The 22,063-nt window shown below is 37.1% G+C and overlaps 1 protein-coding gene across 5 annotated transcripts in view; it reads right to left on the bottom strand.

Annotated features, from left to right (window-relative positions):
- Positions 1–4,609: 4,609 nt before the first annotated feature.
- The window catches only part of trappc13 (trafficking protein particle complex subunit 13), a 48,963-nt gene continuing 31,509 nt past the window's right edge, over positions 4,610–22,063 (bottom strand). The window contains exons 9-14 of one of the 5 annotated variants that reach the window (XM_052010099.1): positions 17,403–17,420; positions 14,925–15,058; positions 12,101–12,299; positions 11,473–11,573; positions 9,264–9,414; positions 4,610–7,985 (exon numbers count right to left, since the gene is read on the bottom strand). In XM_052010099.1, coding sequence (XP_051866059.1) covers positions 7,878–7,985; positions 9,264–9,414; positions 11,473–11,573; positions 12,101–12,299; positions 14,925–15,058; positions 17,403–17,420 — 711 coding nt within the window. In that variant the 3' untranslated portion in view covers positions 4,610–7,877. The remainder of the gene's footprint in view (positions 7,986–9,263; positions 9,415–11,472; positions 11,574–12,100; positions 12,300–14,924; positions 15,059–17,402; positions 17,421–22,063) is intronic. The other 4 variants (XM_052010095.1, XM_052010096.1, XM_052010097.1 and 1 more) reach the window with 4 other exon arrangements.

The following is a 22,063-nucleotide window of genomic DNA, read 5'->3' as shown; positions in this document are numbered from 1 at the left end:
TGACATAAATATGAGTTTAAGAGAAGAGGTAAAAGATCAGATTTATTTTCTTAACATCTAAGGCTATTCTGTAGAAATGAACCTCCATGTTAAAATCATCTTTTAAGGTTAGAAGAGATAGTTCAACAATATTTATAACTTGGGAGTCGGTGTCAATATAAACAGTTACTCATGATCAAATGATGCAAGTTTTTTCAATGTATTTTACAAGGAGAATAATGCATAAAAAGTCAATGTTTGTATCAAATCCTGATTCTTTGTAATTACATTTGCAATGATTATAGCAGAACACCTTACAGAGGAACTTGTTATCACTAGTGACAAGCTCTACATTTATGTGTTTGATTGGGTGTGTGCAGATGCCACTCATTATTGATACTGGTATTGGTATTGGTTTATTATTGTCACTTGTACTGAGGTACAGTGAAAAGCTTGTCTTACAAACCAATCGTACAGGTCAATTCATTACACAGTGCAGTTACACTGAGTCAGTACAGAGTGCATTGATGTAGTACAGGTAAAAACAATAACAGTAAAGTGTCACAGCTACAGAGAAAGTGCACTTTAATGTTGAACATTTATACTTTCACCATAACCAAAACTTATTCCGAAATTCTAGCTTTTCACTTAAACTAATGTGTATGTCACAATCTTTATTTTGCCTTTTGTACAATGATTAAAATGTTAGTTATGATCCTCTTAATCCAAAATTATAACTTCAAGGGTAAAGTTGGTAATTTACACGTGTGGACTCCAAGATTTGTTCATGATCTTCACTCATTCCAATGTGTGAAAAGACCTTGGATTTTTATAGCAACCATCATACTCCTGGGCAGTTCCAAAAAAACCTCACAGCTAATAAAGTATTATTGAAACTACAAATGTTTGCAATGTCTATTTTTCTACTTAATTAATTATTTTAATATATTGTTTATATTCAATTTTAATATATTTACAGATTTCAGGGGGTGGGAGGTTCAGTTGTGTTTCTTGCACAGAAGTTTGAACCAGTTTATCCAAATTTTTTTTAAGATTGGTTATGTTCATTTAATATCAAAGTAATGCCGTATAACATTCTCATTGCTAAATTTATCTATTGCTCTATTATAAGAACAATAATCCTTAATTGAATGCAGGATGTAGTTTGTCATGTGTATGTGTGATTATTGCAACAACTGCTCATTTAAGACCATACAAGTTGAGTTCTCAAAGACATTTAATGATCAAAGGTTTGAAATGTGCATATTACTGATTTTTGTAAAGTAGCACAATAGTCTAGTAACTGGCGTAATGCTATTATAGTGCCAGAGACCCGGGTTCAATTCTGCCACTATATGTAAGGAGTTTGTACGTTCTCCCTGTGTATGCATGGGTTTCCTCCCACATTCTAAAGACGTACAGGTTAGGAGCTGTGGGCATGCTATGTTGGCAGCGGACGAGTGGCGACACTTGCGGGCTGCCCCCAGCACATTCTCAGTAACGCAAAAAGACGCTTCTCTCTGTGTTTCAATGTACATGTGACTAATAAATAAATATCTTGTCTTATAATGACTGTGCCATTTTGTTCTTGAGTCCTGGTAAATGAATTTAAAGTAATCATTTTCTTTTTCGAACTAAGCACAGAGGCTCCATTCAGTAGTAAAGAGATTTTCGTTAATCTTATCAGGTTAGGTAAGGTTATTATTGTAGCACATTTAACTGCTAATTTGTCTCTTTTACACTGATGAATTCTGATTCATCTCAGCCATTTGCCCAGTGATGATGTTAGCTCAGTGACTACTTCAATTCCATTATGCATTAAGAATAGCAAATAAGGAAGTGTGTTCAACAATGAGCCCTTTAAGCATTTAGAAAAAGTGTGAAGTGAAACTTTGAAAGTTGCATACCCGAAATTTTAAAGTTCTTTCTCTTGTGGTGACAGATGAAATTGCTGAACAGTCTGTGAATCCATGAACACTACTTTGTTATTTTTTTTGCATTACTTATTTTGTAAGTTATAGTAATTTTTATGTCTTTACACTGTACTGCTGCTGAAAACCAACAAATTTCATGTCAAATAGGTGATAGTAAACCTGATTCTGATTTCCATTCTCATACAATACTTAACCCTGTATTTTGCCTTCAAATTCAACGTTCCAAGGTGAATCATTTCACATTTTTCCGGTTGAAATCCTTCTGCCACTTCTCAGCCCAGCTCTGCATCCTATCAATGTCCTGTTGTAACCATTGACAACCTTCTATACTACCCACAACATCACTGACCTTCATGTCATCTGCAAATTTACTACCCACCCTTCCACTTCCTCATCCAAGTAATTTATTAAAAAAAAATCACAAAGAGCAGGGATCCCAGAACAGATCCCTGCGGAACACTACTGGTCACTGACCTCCAGGCAGAATACGCTCCATCTATAACCACCCCCTGCCTTCTATGAGCAAGCCAATTCTGAATCCACACAGCCAAGTTTCCCTGGATTCCATGTCTCCCGACCTTCTGAATGAGCCTATCATGGGGAATCTTATCAAATGCCTTACTAAGATCTATGTACATCACATCCACTGCTCTATCCTCATCAATGTGTTTTGTCACATCCTCAGAGAATTGAATCAGGCTCGTGAGGCATGACCTGCCTCTCACAAAGCCATGCTGACTATCCCTGATCAGACTATGCTTCCCCAAATGTTCATAAATCCTGTCCCTAAGAATCTTTTCCAATGATTTGCCCACCCTTTTTGAAGGGTCGTATTCTGCATGGAGATCGGTGACCAGTGATGTACCTCAGGGATCTGTTCTGGGACCCTTACTCTGTGATTTTTATAAACGACCTGGATGAGGAAGTGGAGGGATGGGTTAGTAAGTTTGCAGATGACACAAAGGTTGGAGGTGTTGTGGATAGTATAGAGGGCTGTCAGAGGTTACAGCGAGACATAGGATACAAAGTTGGGCTGAGAAGTGGCAGATGCAGTTCAACCCAGATGTGTGAAGTGGTTCATTTTGGTAGGCCAAATATGATGGCAGAATATAGTATTAATGGTAGGACTCTTGGCAGTGTGGAGGATCAGAAGGATCTTGGGGTCCGAGTCCATAGGACGCTCAAAGCAGCTGCACAGGTTGACTCTGTGGTTAAGAAGGCATATGGTGTATTGTCCTTCATCAATCGTTGAATTGAATTTAGGAGCTGTGAGGTATTGTTGCAGCTATATAGGTCAGATCCCACTTGGAGTATTGTGCTCAGTTCTGGTCGCCTCATTACAGAAAAGATGTGGAAGCCACAGAGAGGGTGCAGAGATTTACAAGGATGCTGCCTGGAATGCAGAGCATGCCTTATGAAAGCAGGTTGAGGGAACTCGGCCTTTTCTCCTTGGAGCAACGGAGGATGAGGGGGGACCTGAAAGAGGTGTATAAGATGATGAGAGGCATTGATCAGGTGGATAGTCAGAGGCTTTTCCCCAGGGCTGAAATGGTGGCCACAAGAGGACACAGGTTTAAGGTGCTGGGGAGTAGGTACAGAGGAGATGTCAGGGGTAAGTTTTTTTACTCAGAGAGTGGTGAGTGCGTGGAATGGGCTGCCGGCAACGGTGGTGGAGGCAGATACGATAGGGTCTTTTAAGAAACTGTTGGATAGGTACATGGAGCTGAGAAAAATAGAGGGCGATGGGTAAGCCTAGTAATTTCTAGGGCAGGGACATGTTCGGCCGAAGGGCCTGAATTGTGCTGTAGGTTTTTCTTCTATGTTTCACCACTGAAGTAAGACTTACTGGTCTATAATTCCCAGGGTTATCCCTACTCCTTTTCTTGAACAAAGGAATAACATTTGCCACCCTCCAATCATCTGGTACTACTCCTGTGGCCAATGAGGATGCAAAGATCATCGTCAAGGGCTCAGAAATCACTTCCCTCACTTCCTGTAGTATCCTGGGATATATCCCGTCCTGCCCCCAGGGACTTATCTATCCTCATGTTTTCCAAAATTTCCAGCACATCCTCCTTCTTAACATCAACACGCTATAGCTTATTAGCCTGTTTTACACTGGCCTCACAAACAAAGTCTCTCTCACAGGTGAATACTGAAGCAAAGTATTCATTAAGGACCTCCCCTACCTCCTCCAACTCCAGGCACAAATTTCCACCTCTATCCCTAATCGATCCTGCCTTCACTCTAGTCATCCTCCTGTTCTTCACATACAAGTAGAATGCCTTGGGGTTTTCCTTGATCCTACTCGCTAAGGCCTTCTCATGCCCCCTTCTTACTCTCCTAAGTCCATTCTTAAGCTCTTCCCTGGCTACCTTGTAATTCTCTAGAGCCCTGTCTGATCCTTGCTTCCTGAACCTTAAGTAAGCTTCTTTCTTCCTCTTCACTAGATATTCCACATCTCTTCTCAACCATGGTTCCTTCACCCTACCATCCTTTTCCTGCCTCAATGGGACAAACATCCAGAACCCCCTGCAAATGATCTCTAAACAACCTCCACATTTTCAATGTGCATTTCCCTGTGTGCATCTGCTCCCAATTTACACTCCCAAGGCCTTTTTCTGTGCTGTGGGACTCTGGCTGTAGGGCAACAAATATTTATATAGTCCCTCTGTAGATCCTAATTTGCCTTACAGAAAAAAATTGATGCTGAGCCAAAGGGAAAGTTTCAAGGTGAGAGTGCAAACAAATAACTGGGATTTAAAGGGAGGTTCAAATAAGAGGTAGAAAGGGGCTGATAGCAGTAAGTATGTGGTGTGTAGTAGAGTGAACAGAGAATATAAAAATTAGAGTGGGAAGAATGGAAAGTTCTGGTGAGAGATTGTAGAGCTGGAAGATGCGAGATGAAGCAAGGCTATGAAAGGATCTCAACACGAAACCTCTGAGGTCCAGGCATCTAGTGCCCAGCTGAACAGGATATGGTGTGGAATAGGATACAGGAAGTAGAAGTTTGGATGAGAAGGTTATAGAAAATGGAGGATGGAAGGCAAATAGTACAAAAGTCGGCAAGGAACCTTCAAGGATCTGAGTATTGCACACAAGTTAAAATGAACATTCAATTGATGACTATCTAAATGTGACAGTAAATGACAATGATATGGTGCCACAAGCGTGGTAGAATACAGATTCAGTTCCCCTTTTCACCAAAGTCAAAATTTTAACTAGATTATTGACAAGAGATCCCAAGCATTCCTCAAAGTGAATATTCCAAAACTGGAATTTCTGCCCAACTGTTCTTCTCCACTTCTGGCTATAAATGAAGTTCAGGACAAGCTTCAAAGTAAACTGCTTGGGCTACAGCTAAAGGTGGAAAGAAAGAAATATTGGTTAAAAACAAGCATGGAGTAAGCAAAGATCATTCAGTCCATAAGTCCACACCGCCTGATTGGCCGTTTGTGGTATATAAATAGCAGGGACCTTATGAGCGTTGACGTGCAGAGGGATCTTGGGATGCAAGTATTGGTATTAGTATTGGTTTATTATCACTTGTATCGAGGTACAGTGAAAAACTTGTCTTGCATACTGATCGTACAGGTCAATTCATTACACAGTGCAGTTACATTGAGTTAGTACAGAGTGCATTGATGTAGTACAGGTAAAAACAGTAACAGTAGAGAGTAAAGTGTCACAGCTACAGAGAAAGTGCAGTGCAGTAAGGTGCAAGGTCACAACAAGGTAGATTGTGAGGTCATAGTCCATCTCATTGTATAAGGGAACCGTTCAATAGTCTTATCACAGTGGGGTTGAAGCTGTCCTTAAGTCTAGTGGTACGTGCCCACGCTGAAAGTGATAATACAGTTGGATAGGGTAGTGAAGGCGGCATTTGGTATGCTTACCTTCATAGGGCTGAGGAATTGAATACAAGAGTTGGGATGTCATGTTGCAGCTGTACAAAACATTGGAAACTACATTTGGAGTATCGTGTACAGCTCTGGTTGCAGCACAAGGATGTGCTAGCAACAGAGTGTAGAAGATATTCACCAGAATGGAGGGTTCTGGTTATAAGGAGCAGTTGAAGATAGAACACCACAGCACAGTACAGGCCCTTCGGCCCACAATGTTGTGCCGACATTTTATCCTGCTCTCAGATCTATCTAACCCTTCCCTCCCACATAGCCCCTTATTTTACTATCATTCATGTGTCTATCTAAAAGTCTCTTAAATGTCCCTAATGTATCTGCCCCCACAACCTCTGCAGGCAGTGCGTTCCACACACCCACCACTCACTGTGTTAAAAACTTACCCCTGACATCCCCCTTATACCTTCCTCCAATCACCTTAAAATTATGTCCCTTGCGTTAGCCATTGTCGCACTGGGAAAAAGTCTCTGACTGTCCACTCGATCTATGCCTCTTATCATCTTGTACACCTCTATCAAGTCACCTCTCATCCTCCTCCTTTCCAAAGAGAAAAGCCCTAAGGTCACTCAACCTATCCTCATAAGACATGCTCTCCAATCCAGGCAACATCCTGGTAAATCTCCTCTGCACCCTCTCTAAAGCTTCCACATCCTTCCTATAATGAGGCGACCAGAACTGAACACAAGTGTGGTCTGACCAGAGTTCTATCGAGCTGCAACATCACCTCACGACTCTTGAACTCAATACCCCAACTAATGAAGGCCAACACTCCATACGCCTTCTTAACAACCCTATTGACCTATGTGGATAGGCTGGGTTTATTCTCACTAGAAGGCTCTGGAGTGCCTTTATAAAGGTTTACAAAATTATGAGGAGCATAGATAGGATAATTAGTCTTTTTCCTGGGACAGGAGAGTCAAGAACTGGAGGGCACGGGTTTAAGATGAGGGAGGAGAAATTTAAAGGAAATCTGAGCAGTTAAGTTTTCCTACACAGAGGGTAGTGGTTATCTAGAATGAGCTGCCAGAGATGCTACAATTACAATGTTTATAAGGCATTTGGACAGGTACTTAAGATAGGAAAGATGTAGAAGGATTTGGGCCTAATGCAGGCTAATGGGTTTAGCATAGATAAGCATCACGGTCAGCATGGACAAGATGAGCCAAAAGGACCCATTTCTCTGCTGTACGATTCTCTGATTCCCCACAGTAAATGAGGTATAGACAGTCACTTGAAATTCCCCCACTGAATGCAATATTATCAAAGTCACAACTTTAAAATAAAACAATGGTTTAATCAATGGTATTTTAGAACACAAGCTGCCTTCATGACTAATAGAAAATAATACAACACTAATATTTTCTTTCAAAAGTAATGGATACTTTAAACTATTTCTACAAGTAATAAGCTTTATTAAAACCATTTTTGTGTAAACATTTAAAAAAAAATGTGGCCTTTATACTCAGCGTCATGGAATGGAACACACCAGATTGGATGCAGTCAGTACGAAACGTTACCAGGACAGGTACGGCACAACTTGATACAAAAGGCTCCCTCCGTAGACCCAGAATTTCCTTTTGCTCCAACCGCAAATGCACTCTGCTTCTACATGGTTGTGACAGTTTCAGATTTCCCACACTCTAAAGCCTTACTGCATGGGATCACCAATTTAGTGACAAATAACACACATGGAATAAAAGCAGAAAATGCTGGAAGTACTCAGCAGGTCAGGCAACATTGACATTGATCTATCAACAATTTCAGGTAGTGGGTTATTGCCATAAACAAATGGATTGCAACTGCTCAAACTTATGTGCAAAATCTTTACATCCAACAAGCAGAGACTGTTACCATCTGATTAATCTACACTGGATTTGAAATTAGTATCCAAGATAGTGTTTCAATCCACTCAAGTGCTCAAAATCTTAATTTTAAAAGTTTACATATTTGGTTCACATCAACATGGTGATAGCTTTCCTCATCATTAAAACCAAACTATTGATCCACAGTTAACCACAGGAAGGGGACGCCATCACTAAAGTTTCTAGCTTTCTGGCTTCAAGTGCGAAAAGACCACGCATACTTGTGCAATATCATCATATTCATATGTCCTTTTTAAAAATGTATCCATTAGTCGTAATCCTGAAATACTCTGAAAAGAGAAATAAAATGAATTTAAAAATTGTCAGAAGTATAAATACAAAGTTTGTTCAAGGGACAGTGTTAGTATTTGTCTGCAAGGTCAATAACAAATTGAAACATATAGATCATTGATTGTGAACAAGATTTGCACTAATATCAACAACTTAAAAGATTTATTGTTTTTCAATGAGGTAGTGTCCCTTTAACAATGAAGAATTGAAAAGAAAGCAAAATTAAAGATTTAAGATATTCAAAGTTATCACTATGCATTTGTTTTCTTTCACTATTTACATGTTTTTGCCCTCAACCATGGCTTTGTAATAGCATCTCGTCCAAGTAAGAATGTTGTAACTGAAGTCCCATTCCAGAGACACGAGTGCAAAATGTAACTACTAAATGCATCGCATCACTTGGCCATCACAATGGTAAATAACAGGTTACATTATTTGAATAACGTGTCATTTTCCTACATTATACTCCATCTGCCAACTTCATGTCACAGAAAGACAAATGGCAGATTTCTTTCCCTGAAGAACGAATAAACCAGATGGTATTTTACAACGATATAATAGTTCTATAATTACTACTATGAAGAAAATCATTTTTTTTTGGCTTCCAGATTTAATTACTTGAATTTAAATTCTCCAGTTGCCATGGTAGGATTCAAATATGTCTCTGGTTCAATGGTCCATAACTCTGCCTGTTGGTGCATTAACTCAATCACTACGTTCCTGTACTCATCTGATGCTTTAAGTTGAATTTTTCTGTAAGTCAGGAACATTCAGAAACAAAGTCCCTGACAGATTTGACAGGCAGCCTTGGAGCTTAACCAGCCTTTAGTTCCAACAACCTCCCCCCCTCCTCCCCAGGTGTTCCTGTGTGGGGCTTGTGCTGGCCCAGCAATAATTACGGTATAATTTTACATAAGAATCTTTCATGTAACAGGACTTTGTCATTTTAGGTATGGATAGTACTTGACAGCAAATTGACATAGAAATTTATAGCAGGCAAATACATACATATTTCAGGCAGCAAGTCATTGTCTACCATACTCTGTACATTGTGGCTGATATTTCCTTCAAATGCACTTGCCAGCCCACCATATTTTCTTTGAAGAGAATGAGGGGAGAAAAGTTGGCTGGTAACTAAACACAACCTATAAATTATTCCTGCGTTAATTTACAGTCATCCAATTTTAATATTCAAAATACGAAGCACAGCTATCAAGGCTACTTAATAAAATAACTTCTCTCTCTCCTATTATTCTTTTCACAGCCATAGCATTTACCTGTAAACCTTGCACAGAAGCCAATAACTTCAGTGCAAGATGTAAAGATGAATTTGGACTCAACTTTCCCAGCTGTCTTCCTGAAATTCCACACCAGTGGATTGCATTTGTATTGCACATTTCAAGTACCAGATCCATTGTCCTCTCACTGCTGGAGAAAGGAAAAGTTATGAAGAATTGGACGGCTAGGCACAATTTTTATATAATGATGTTTGATATTAAGATTTGAAACAATCTCAACTAACAAGGGTTGGTCAGATACCTCCATATGAAAATTCTACTTCATGCTCATCAAGAGCAGGGATGTATCAAATTCAGGCACACTCTGGTGTGAAATACTGATATTACCTGTGCAACACACTCCAAAAACATTGAGGGACAGACAGAGCTAAACAACACCCACACCTAAATGTTCATTTAGAGCTTTGCAACTCTACCATATTGTTAAAATGGTGACCAACAATCAGGAAATAAAAAGATGAAAGAGGGTCCATTGACATCCCCATCCTCAATCATGAAGGAGCCCAGCATGAGTGGAAAACAGAATATTAAGCTACAAGATCCTCCTAAGGAGATCTCCACAATAATAGTCAATGATTTAGATTTCTCCACGTGACATAAAGAAATAACTGCACTGTGTACAGCAATGCTTAATGCTGGTGCTGTTTCAGATCAGCTTCAGAATGGATCTCTGGTTAACAATGTGGGTAGAAGCATAGAAAACATAGAAAAACCTACAGCACAATACAGGCCCTTCGGCCCACAAAGCTGTGCCGAACATGTCCCTACCTTAGAAATTACTAGCCTTACCCATAGCCCTCCAGTTTTCTCAGCTCCATGTACCTATCCAAAAGTCTCTTAAACTACCCTATCGTATCAGCCTCCACCACCGTTGCCGGCAGCTGATTCCGCGCACTCACCGCTCTCTGAGTAAAAAAACTTACCCCTGACATCTCCTCTGTACCTACTCCCCCCAGCACCTTAAACCTGTGTCCTCTTGTGGCCACCATTTCAGCCCTGGGAGAAAGCCTCTGACTATCCACACGATCTATGCCTCTTATCATCTTATACATTGATTATACATTGTCCATTGAGAACATTGATTAGGTATGGTCAGTCTGTACTAAAAAATACAAGATAAATCTAACATAGTCATTTACTGGTCTATCTGCCTCTCCAAATCAGAAGCAGATTACTGAAAGGAATCAGCATTACTGACTTCAAGCAACATATGATAACCAATAATGCTCAAAGTTCTGCTATAACCATTCAACTGCAGATTTCTTGATAGCATTCATCCACGTGGATTCAAAATATTTATGAAATATTTTAAAAAATCATCCTTCCATGCGACATCAAAAAACAAAATGTACATCTCCCATGACGTCATAGCTCACATTTATGTTAAATTATTTATTTAGCAGTTGTTCACCATTTCCAAAACCTACTTCAACAGTATTACTTATGGAAGCATCTAGGCATGGACCCCTGATCCAAAGGAAGGGGAGCTGGATGAGTGACTATACCTTGATGCTTTCATATCAACATCCATATTGATTCCAGAAATGCCATTTTCTGGATTAGTTAATGGAGCTGCAGTAATAATAGAGCCCGAAGTCAGAACAGATTTCAGGGTGTCTATGGGAGTCAAGACAAATAATAAATGCATATTTATTTCCAAGATACTTATTCTTACATGATATAAATGACAGGACACCATACATTCTATTTAAATGTTACCCCTTCATTTAAGATTTTTAAATCAATTGCATTACCAGAGTTGCATTAAAAATGTGCGACTTTCATCTGGCACATAATAACTTGATCTACTAAATTAAAAGGGAATTAAGAGCAAGAATACCTACCTTGCAACCAGTTTTTTTTCCCCCCCTAAATTTTATTTCCAGTGGCCAGGCTCTCATTCAAGGTCTCCACTCTTAGAAGGGAGTTGCTCAACCAATGTCAGTCATAAAACTCTCAAAACTCTTCAAAATATTACTCCTCTAAGAAGTGTGGATACCAGAATAAGGATATTTTTGCAGAAACAATAAAACAAAGCTCAGGCAGAGTCAATTAAATGTTTCAATTTTAACTTTAGTTTTTTTTTGGATGGAATGGTTAACAATTTAGCTGAAAAGTATCCCCATTCTAATGATGTAGAATTCAGATAAAAGTTGCACTCTGGGGTCATCAGTGAACTTACTATTACCTGCAGTTAGTTATTTTACATGTAACTTCAAAAGGTTCTTCAAGATTTACAGTATCTGGGATCATCTCCAAGGAAAGTCTGACATCACCATATCCAGGTGCCTAAAGCAAAACCATACAAGAAACAATGTGTTACAAACAGAAAAAAAATAGTGCTCTATAGTATTTCTGATATTAAGATTAAAAAATTGTGTCCATATCAAGAATTGTAAATTTTGAGAAAAAAATTTCCAAGCTATTCACACGCCAAGGAAGTAATATTTCATGGCCTTAAGGATCTCAGGCGCACTCCCTGGGGAGAATTAACTGTTTAACGTAGAGGGAAGAAACTATGCTTTTGGTGCTGCCCAAGTATAGCCAAGTTCTGGTAAGGAAGAAAATTCAGATTACTCTCCAGTGATCCTGGCTGAAAGTCAAAAACGTAGACAGATTCAGGGACATCTGACAGTTCCATGGCTGAAAAGTTCAACACCGTTCAAGGTTACACATTAAAAATAAATCAATGTGCTAATATATAATATAAAACCTGAGTAGGCATGAGTAGGGATAGAACCTTATTCCACACAAGACAAGGGAAGTTCTACCAAACACAAAATGGAGAAAACTGCACTAAGCAAACATTTACTAACCATTCTTTGCAATTGACTTGTTTGTAGCCGTCCTCTTTCACCCAAGTTTGTTTTCCAGACTATGTCCAATTTTCCAATAACTGTGACTCCTTTGATGACCCCAGCTTTCTCAGAAAATTCAGGTTTAGGTTTGAGACAGTATAGATATTGCCTTGTGTCCATAGGCTGCAAGTAGGTCATTTTCCCAAATGTAGAGGATCTGTACAGACAATGAATACTTAAGTGAGCAAACAAAAACATTTACTGTACTTGGATAGAGAAGGTTGAAATTACACCAAATTTTAAGGTTTAGAAATGCATCTTTCAGCTTAATGAGGCCATGTCAATGTTTATACTACACACAAGCCACTTCCCAACTTATCTCATCCTGCCCTATCAGCATGTCCGTCTTTTCCTTTCTCCCTCCTTTAAAGGCATCTATGATAGCCCTGGGCAGTATTTAAGATACAGCAATGTATTAAACAGCATTTTAAAAAGCAGCAGCATGAACTATTTCATTTGTAAAGTTATTTAAAACATATCAGTTTGACACTGGCAATACATTAAGCATATTTATGTTCTTATAATATTTTCAGACTTTTCCAAAAGTAGTATCAGAGGCCACTTCCCCTTCATGCCTGTGTAGACTTGTTCCAATATATTATTGAAATTGTACCTGTAATTTTTTTCTTATTTCAATTTTGGAGATGAAAAGCCCATTTATTTTTTATATACTGTATATATTTTCATTTAACATCACATTGGAATTAAGTTTTGATTCTTGGTGCCCAAATTCTATCACTACTTTAATTGATTAAAAGTATGGTCTACATATAGCACAGAATGAAGTCCAGATTGTATGCATAATTACAGTTGAATTTATTTTCTACCAATCTTTCCTGAAAATGTTGGGCGAAAACCCACTTTTCAGAGAGTAGCAGTGTTTATTCAATCTTTCAAGTGCACTTGCTAAAACCAAGACTATCTTCAGCCAATATCTAAAGATGTATTCCCAGCAATGGTAACAGGATGGCCATCTGAAATGGAAATCCTGGTTGACTGTATCCTCCCAGTAGCAGAGAAATTAACTGTTGCCCTCTTACTGCCAGCAGCCAACTCAAAACAAGTAGTCAGACTAAATCTGAATACTTCCTGGTCTAGATAAGTCACCTACCCTATCAGACGATTTCAGGATTTCTTATTTGTAATTTTTTTCATAGCTTGGACATCTGGTGCATCAGCCCTGAAAATGGGAAACCTCTGTTTATGTATCTCTATGATTTGCCTTTAAATTTGTTACATCCAGCCAAATGCTGTGTACAAATTCTGACAAAAGTTGAGAAGCAGGTAGTTCATAGGGGTTTCCCAGTGACATTATTTTAATATCTCCAGTAATGCACAGCTGGTGAAAAATGGCTAGAAAATGCAGGCCCAGCACATGCTGATATTAAAATATACATTAAGGGTGAAACAGAACAGCATGTTGTCTTTTAATTTGAATTTTAAAAACAAGTTTCAAGAATGTTTGTGTGTTTTACTAAGCTGCAAACTATTTCCAGAGTTCCAAGGCTGACCTTGCAGAGCAATATAGTGCACATTACCAGGGAATACATATTGCACACCATTATCATATGGGATAAATAATAGAGAAAAGAAAACAATAACTTTAACTTTCAAGGAGAGGAGTAATAGCTGATTGATGAAGCTGTAGAATGTACTGACAATTGGATAAATGTATTGAGTGCAAATAATCACCAATCAAAAAGATGCTGAACTGTAGATAAACTGTTTGGAAAAAAGTGAACTTGCTGTATTTTATCAATTGATGCATTCAAAACCAAAGAATATCAATGTCAAATGATTACATACTATGCAACGTTTTCACCAAAGATGCTAAAAACAAAACCTCTGGATACCAGAACCAATTTTCCCACATAAAACAGGTGGCAACAACGTTGGAAAAAATGTGGACTGAATTACTGCATCTGTCTCAAAGGGTTTGTGCACTGTTGCTAGCTTGGAAATAAATGAGCTAAATCTTGGAAAAGGACTAATCAAATTAAATGTGCAACCTAAAATTGACCTTACGACCAAAAGGAAACATTCAACCAGATTAAAGCAATTCAGCATGGTAAGTCAATTTGAATCAAAGCATCTGTGCTCTCAAGAGACAAAAATAGACTTGGAAAATATATTTGGAATTTTGTTCTTGTTGCAATTTTGAAGGGAATATTCAGAAATCATAGGTGGCATGTTTCAAATCACAAGGTGGTGAAGAATATTCAAAAGATTATGGGTAAATTATAGAGCCACCTACAGCTCAACCAAATTAAGATGAAATTGTGTACATCCACATTTGCATCTAAATAAATAAATCCCTTCCCCTTTGAAATCTGCCCCTACTACACAAAATATCCACCCCTGCAAGAGAACTCGAAGTTGTTGCAATCTATTGAATATCATACAATGTCTCCAACTATTATAGCATGGCCAGTGCTATTTGACACAATTATACATGATTCTAACTAGCCTGAGCTAAATTAACTAAACAAACCTAACTAAACTGAGCAGCATTCAATTCAGGCAAATTCTGGAATCTTTACCAGCTGAAGATCCAGCATTTCATTCAGGTTGGAAACACAATTTGTGCATATTGCCTTCTAGCTAACAGAACAGAAAAATTGGTTTGGCATTTCAGTGTTTTTGGAAAAGGGAAAAGTCACCCAAACAAAAGGGAATAGGAAAGTTGTGTTTTATTGGGAAGAAAAAATCAAGGTGTAAAATACATAAACCAAGGTGAATCATACCGTAGCACTGATTCAAACATGATTTTAAAGTTCCTTACCCATCCCCTCCTGTATTGATGGTGTTCAGTTCAGTTACATTGTACATGATGGATGGCTCGAGTGAAACTTTTTCCATGTACATTGGGGTAGTTGTAATATTTTGTATCTGAGCTTCCAAAAAGACTTCATCTGTCTATGGGGGTGAGAGGAGAAGGCATTGAAGAAGGGTAGGGCGAGGGATGGAGACAAAGAGAAGAAAGAAATAAAACTGAATAAAACTGCATCAGTTTCTGCAAATTAAACCAAATATTATTAGTTCATGCCTTGGAATAACAGTGCAGGTAATTAATGAAGAAAAGCAGAAGCATAATTTAGATAAGTATCTTACTTCAACATCAGCTTATTAATTTAGTTACAGCAATGGATTTGTGATAAATTTACTTACTTATTTTCTACAGTACAACAGTTGAATTCTGAGAGTATAAACATTAGTTAGGTCATCTATGAAGAATATTTAGAAAACAGCATTACTTTTCCCTCGGATAATACACCAAACTACTCTCCCTCTTAAGCAAAAATAAATGAAAATTGTAGCTTCATTAGAGTAGATGACAGACATTCCTAAAATGCAACTCATAAATCAGCTTTAATATTAAAATTCTTCAAGAGTTTTTAAAAAAAAGTACAAAAAGGAAATTTGAAAAGATTATACTATTAATGATCCTTTGAGTACCTAAAATACTCCTGAATACTCCTTTTAAAACTGAGCAGTAAACCAGAATATATACTAATAGGCATGCAATGTATCAGAAATGATATTTGTAAGTTTTGCATTCAAGTTTCTTTATAGTTAACAAATAAAAACAGATGATGCAGACAGTAATATAGGGGTACAGGTCAGATGTATTCCTATTGTTAAAAGTAAAGTATATAGTATAGACTTCTAGCTCTGCTTTCCCTAATATAATTACCAGCCATGGAACATAATCACTCTCATCATAACCAATTTAATTAAATAGTGATTGTCTGCAGCCAATAAAATAAACAAATTATTTTATAATCCTTATTACTGACACAGTAAAATGTACTTTTTTGCAGAGTATAAAAATACAGTGAAAAGTAAAATTATAAAGCAATTTATTGTTTCCCTTTTCTACAAATAGCACATGGGGTTAATAAAAACAAAAGGAAACCTTAACTTGCTTGCAGAATACAGGTTTCTGCAATTCATGTGGAATAATCATATGGTTTAGCTCATCATAGGCCCATTATCTAAAGAACAGTGTTATTACATTGCTTAAATGTGGGCCTGGGTGACATGGTAATTAGCATTGTTTTTCTCCAGTATTCAATTCTGAATTTAACCAAGCCCAAATGAATAAAATTTTCAAGGTGCATGTATGAAATGAGTTTGCAAAGTCTCAGCACATACACATACAATACAAAACCAACAAAAATTGGCATTCATTCACATTGAATTGTCAATGTCAGCAAAAGAATACCTTTACTGTAAAAAAAATACATGGGCACAAGAACTGCTCAGTGGTTAAGATTATCCACACTGGGACAGAAATAAAGAATGTTTATTCTGCACCTTTAATGGGCCTAACTGGAAAGTTCTTTCAAAGTGCACATAGTCATTAATGTGCTGAACAGCTTCCTGCAGTTGTACATCAAATTTAATTAAGTATGAACAAGGTAAATTACTTTAGTATTTAATAATGACCAGATTTTGATTACAAATGCAATTTACTGCACAGATGCGATTGCTTTCTAAATTAGCTAGAGAGCAGCTCTGATGAAAGAAAGGTGATTGATCTGCAACAATAAAGTTTCAAGCCTTCATGTTTTTATCCAATTTGTTGTAAAATAAAATTGAGGAGAAATTCTCATTGTTGACAGCATCAGCTGGTAAGTTCCAACAGGATGTTAAAAATGGCAAAGCCATCATCAGAATTTCAATATTGACTATGTTCCATTTTAGATCTGTCCCCCAAATCCTGATGTATTGTCAGCTGTATAAACTTTAAAACTGTCAAAGACACTTTCATGTGGTCACATCTCAAACCCATCACCAATATTAAGGAATTAGTAAAATAGTATCTTTGTCAAACCATGTTCCCACAAATCCATTGCTCAAACCCCCTTGATTAAATTAATTTTATTTGCCATTTAGCAGAAATCTTATGCAAGCTTGGATGAGATTAGTGATATAATGGAAAAGCATAAATTTGTTATTATTCAATCTCATCACTGAAGATGTTATTTTTGAGTTTTCCGGTAAGTATTTACTGAACTTAAATTGCAGATAATTCAGCAAAACTGGATTTTTAAATGAACAAACTGTGCAGTTATTTATTTTCGTGGGGGTCATCATTTCATTGAATATCTAATTGAATTTGTTTTTAAAGATATTTCAAATTTGACCGATGCTTCTCCATTATTTTTCTACAAATTTAGCTAATGTTAATTAAAGCAATTGTGATTTTATTGCAATTAAATCAATGCACAAAGTAGCAATAAATAAAAAAAATTACCACAGAACTGAGGTCACTCTAATAGGGGAAAAATTAAAAAGCAAACATTAGAGAAATAAGGGTTAAATGTTAAAAAGAACAACTACTTTACCCTAAGATTTTATGAAAAGCATATTTATTTTCTTCATTGTGTCTCCAAGATACTATTAACAGTATGGAATAAAAACAAAAGTAAAGCGCCCACAAAAAGGAGGCAAAATAAACAAATGTACCTTAAACAAGCCAGTATTTTCAGAATACCCAATCTGAAGAACACATTTAAGAGGACATGAAGCCAACTGAAATGTTTGTTTTGGTTAAAAATTGAAATAAAATCTAAAATTTGTGCAGTATAATTTAATTACCCGTAGGAGAAGGAAAAATAGTTGGAAGAGTATTTTCTATTTTTTTGCCTCTAGTGAGACAAAGTTTTAATGAATCATTTCTTTCTGTAGAAACTGTACAAGGAAATGTATTTGCACGCATGTGCTATCATGTGTGTGTTGCTGCTATTCACAACATCCAGTTCCAAGTGCAAAAAGTTGCCACTGAAAATCTTTGCACATAAACTTCTTTTGTATAAAACAGCACTATGTTGCAGAGGAACTGGGCATTTGAGCCTCTCTGACATTCATGTGAATCATGGGTGGTTTGTGCCTCAACTAAAATAGCCCACCTTTAATTCATACCTCTTAATACCCTTCCCAACAAAAATCTCTCTCCGAATTAAAAATGTTAATTGGCCCAACATCCACAGACCATCAGCAGGACAAATTCCAAACTTTCATGACCACTTGTACAGTTTTACATATAGCTTTGTGATTTTATTCCAAATTGATTCTTGTTTTGGATGTCCTTATGAGTGGAAAGACTTAAACTTTATCTACTCTCTGGGTTCCTTTGTATCATTTTGAATACAAGCAAGTTCATGGCAAGACAGCCAGACTTGTGCCTTTCATCACCTTGGAGCTCCCCAATACGCCTTGACACCCAATTAAAAAGGTAGGAGCAATTTCTACATAGTAAGCTTCCACAAGAAGTAAATGTAATAATTACCAGATAATCAGTTTTAGTGATGTTAATTGAGGAGATTTAAACACTATCATCCAGATAAATTTGCAACCTATCCTCTCAGTGAATCAATGCCAAAACTAACTGCAATATGCAGTAGACTCTACAATTGACCTCCTCAGCTTTGAAGTCTAATTCACTGATGATAACGCCAAAATCCCTTTAGGTTTTGTGATCATTTTGTATCTGAGCATTACTTTAGTGATGTTTATATGATCATACGAGTCCCTATAATCCTTCACAGCTCTTAGCCTCTCACCACTATGAAAATGCTGTTTGTCTTACACTGATCCAAAGTGGATGACTTTACTTCTCTATAGTTATTAATCTTAGCTACACTGATGAAATTAAACACACGAGAGAAAAATTAATAAAAAACCCATCTCCACATATCTGATGCTTACTGGCGCATGACAATAGAAGAAGCCCATGAGCACCGAAGCACTCATTTAACTCTGGAATTAAAACGAAATTTGAAAGGGCAAACTGCATTCTCTGCGCACAAATATATTGGCTCAGATTTTATAGAAACAACAACAGTAAAGATGGCAGCATTGTGGAAATCCTGAAGTGACTGTCAGTAATTTCCTGCTCCTCCACAGATGGTATTGATTCCTCTACCACGTTTGGGAGGTAGTGGGTGGGCGAAGAAAATCACTGAATTGGTTAAAAAAAAATCAATTACAAATTAATCTTCTGTAAAATATTCAAAACCATTCATCCTTACTGCATAATGTCTCACCAACTATTTAAATGGCATACAAATATGCATATATCAGGGATGCAATTCCATTGCAAGTATTTCAAAATATAATGTATTTTAAAATAAATATTCATTTAAGATATACTAACTTATACATGTAGTGCTCTAATCTTTATTCAAAACCTTTTATGGAGCACTATACAATAGCCAAATGGTGCACTCTCTCTTTTCTGGTATGCTATCTGAAAACACTTTAATCGATTGACTCCTATATCAGCTTCATAAAGATGGGTATGCTGGATTGCATTATAAACAGATTTCTTACAGCAATCCACATCAGAAAAGAGAGGGTGAGAGTACATACCAGGGGCCTCTGTGACTATAAATTCTGGCCATTTAATCTAAAAATACAGCTGGTAGAAATATAAATTACATTAATTTAAAATTATAAGTGTTGCTAAATGCAATAGCTGTGTTTGTAAAAATAATAATTTACTTAATATATCTATTTGAAAGTATACTTGTTGTCATTTCCTTGCTGTGCCTCATGGTCTAGCTGTGCAACTTGCATGGATATTTACAGTAAAATTATGTAAACGTTACACCTCCACAAAACAATATTTAGAAAATGGCTCAGATTCAAACATGTTCATGACCTCTAGAAACACGTCTTCAAACTGTTTCTTTGGTGTCAGCCATCAAAACTGTAACTTAGCATTGATTTCAAAACCTCAGATGTGATTCTTATATATCTGGTTCATACCACTTACACTATTGCGACCTACTGCAAATGGCAATCATTGTTCCATCTTTCCACACTAGTCTTTGTTTTAATCAGTAACAGTTTGACCTCAAAGGTTTCTGCAATGTGAAATTGAAGTAGCAGAACTCAACATTTCTATAGATTACTCAGTTCGATCACATATGAACAATTGGTTTATAATCGAAGTTGATATACTGTATGTGCTTCTATGTTCTTCCATTTTTATTTCCAGGATCCATAAATAAACATAATGAAAAGAAATTGCATCTTAAAAGTTGATTTTTAGTGACTTTACCCAATCACACTTTTCCTTATATCCCTAGCAATAAACACAAAGAACCCAGCTCTTTTTACTACTTTTAGAAGCAATGTCGATGCTGTGAAAAGGAACTAATTCTTATGTCAGGCAACCACACCTGTTATAGTGTAAAGTTCCTCTGTACAATCCTAAGAGCAAGACTCAGAGAAATTTCTACTATAACATTTTTCCATTTCTCATCCTAGTTACCCTGTAGCCAGAGTGAAATTGCTCACGAACATCAAACTAAGGACAGTGTGTGTTGGAAAGCTATGCTCACTTGGTAGTGAATCCAAGCAGCACAAACAGCCAGCAAGAAAGACTTTACATTTGCCTATAGTGGATATAAAGTCAGATGTCAATATTCAAAACCCACTGGGTAACTGAATGCACACCCCACCTCCTCTTGCTCAAGTTTCTGGTAGTACCTGTCCATGAATACTAAAACCAGTCCAACATAGTTACCCATATTTGAAATCTGGGAAGTGTAGAAATTTGGATACCGATTGAATTTCATCACAAACACAGGTTATCTAAAAAGGTATTTAAAATTCACCATATTAACGACGTAGCTATATTTTAAGACAATTAAAATCACATACTTTAACCGTACTAATCTCTGACACAATATAATTCAAATACACATCCAGGTACGGAATAAGACAGTATTTGTGTATGAAAATTAAAAAACTGCAATGTTGGAATCTGAAATAAAATAAAGTGCTGGAAACACTCAGTAAGTCAGGTGGTATCTGTAGGACAAAGGGAATATCTCTGACAATTTAAGGCCAATGTTGCAGAGGGATGAGTTATAGAGGCTATCTGGTAGATGGGTTATTGGGAACAGTTAGAAAGAAACAATTCAGGGACTCAAACAGTCCTTCCAAGTGAAGTAGCCATTCACTTGCACTTCTTCCAACCTAACATACTGTATTTAGTGTTCACAATGCGGGCTCCTCTACTTTAGAGAAACCAAACATAAACTGAGTGACCACTTTGCAGAGCACCTGTGTTCAGTCTGCAGGGGTGACTCAGAGCTCTTGTTGCCGGCCACTCTAATTTTCCATCCCACTGCCATTCTGATCCATCTATCTGTAACCTCCCCACAATGTTATAACAATGCCCAACCTAAACACAAAGAACAGCACCTCATCTCCTCCAACCCAAGTGTTTTCCCTCAACTGTCCTCTTCAAAAGAAAGGGACTTTACTCTCATGAGGTCTGAGGTCCATCATTTAAGAAGCCATTCTTCAAGTCTACAACAAACAATGCGCTGTTGCAAAATGAGGCCAGTGTAGCCTAATCCCATCTGGAGATCTAAACAGAGAACTTTCACCAAGACAGATAGAAATCAGAAGAGGAAACCTTTGGCAAATTCTCAACCTGCACCCAGCTACCATTCCTCTCCATCCTGAACCTCTAACCAGTATAGTACTATTCCTATTATTTTTCTCTCAAGAATGGCATCATAACTAGTTAAAAATTTTAGTAACGATTTACTTTATGATTACTGCAAAAACTTGTGCTAACTGCAATACACCCACTAATGTGCCATGGAATCAGCTGTTGGCACAGTCCTGGTCTTGAATCTGCAAAATTATTGCATTGTATGATTTAGTATTATATTACACAAGCCAATTATCTCAAGGTTACAAAAGAATGCATTTTACTTAAATGTAGTGTATTTTGTCATGAACTTCTGACAAGAACTACCAAACTACATGGCACTGATTTTTATTTTTAAGCATTAAAGTATATTTAAATTATGGTGTCTATACAAAATAGACCTTCTGGTAATGATGTCTACACCAATGTATTAAGTCTTAATCCTTTATAAAACTATGCAT

The sequence above is a fragment of the Pristis pectinata genome, chromosome 2 (genome assembly GCF_009764475.1).
Source record: "Pristis pectinata isolate sPriPec2 chromosome 2, sPriPec2.1.pri, whole genome shotgun sequence".
NCBI classification, from domain to species: Eukaryota; Metazoa; Chordata; class Chondrichthyes; order Rhinopristiformes; family Pristidae; genus Pristis; species Pristis pectinata.
The sequence above is the reverse complement of the archived record's forward strand: the minus strand, read 5'-3'. Positions and strand labels throughout refer to the sequence as shown.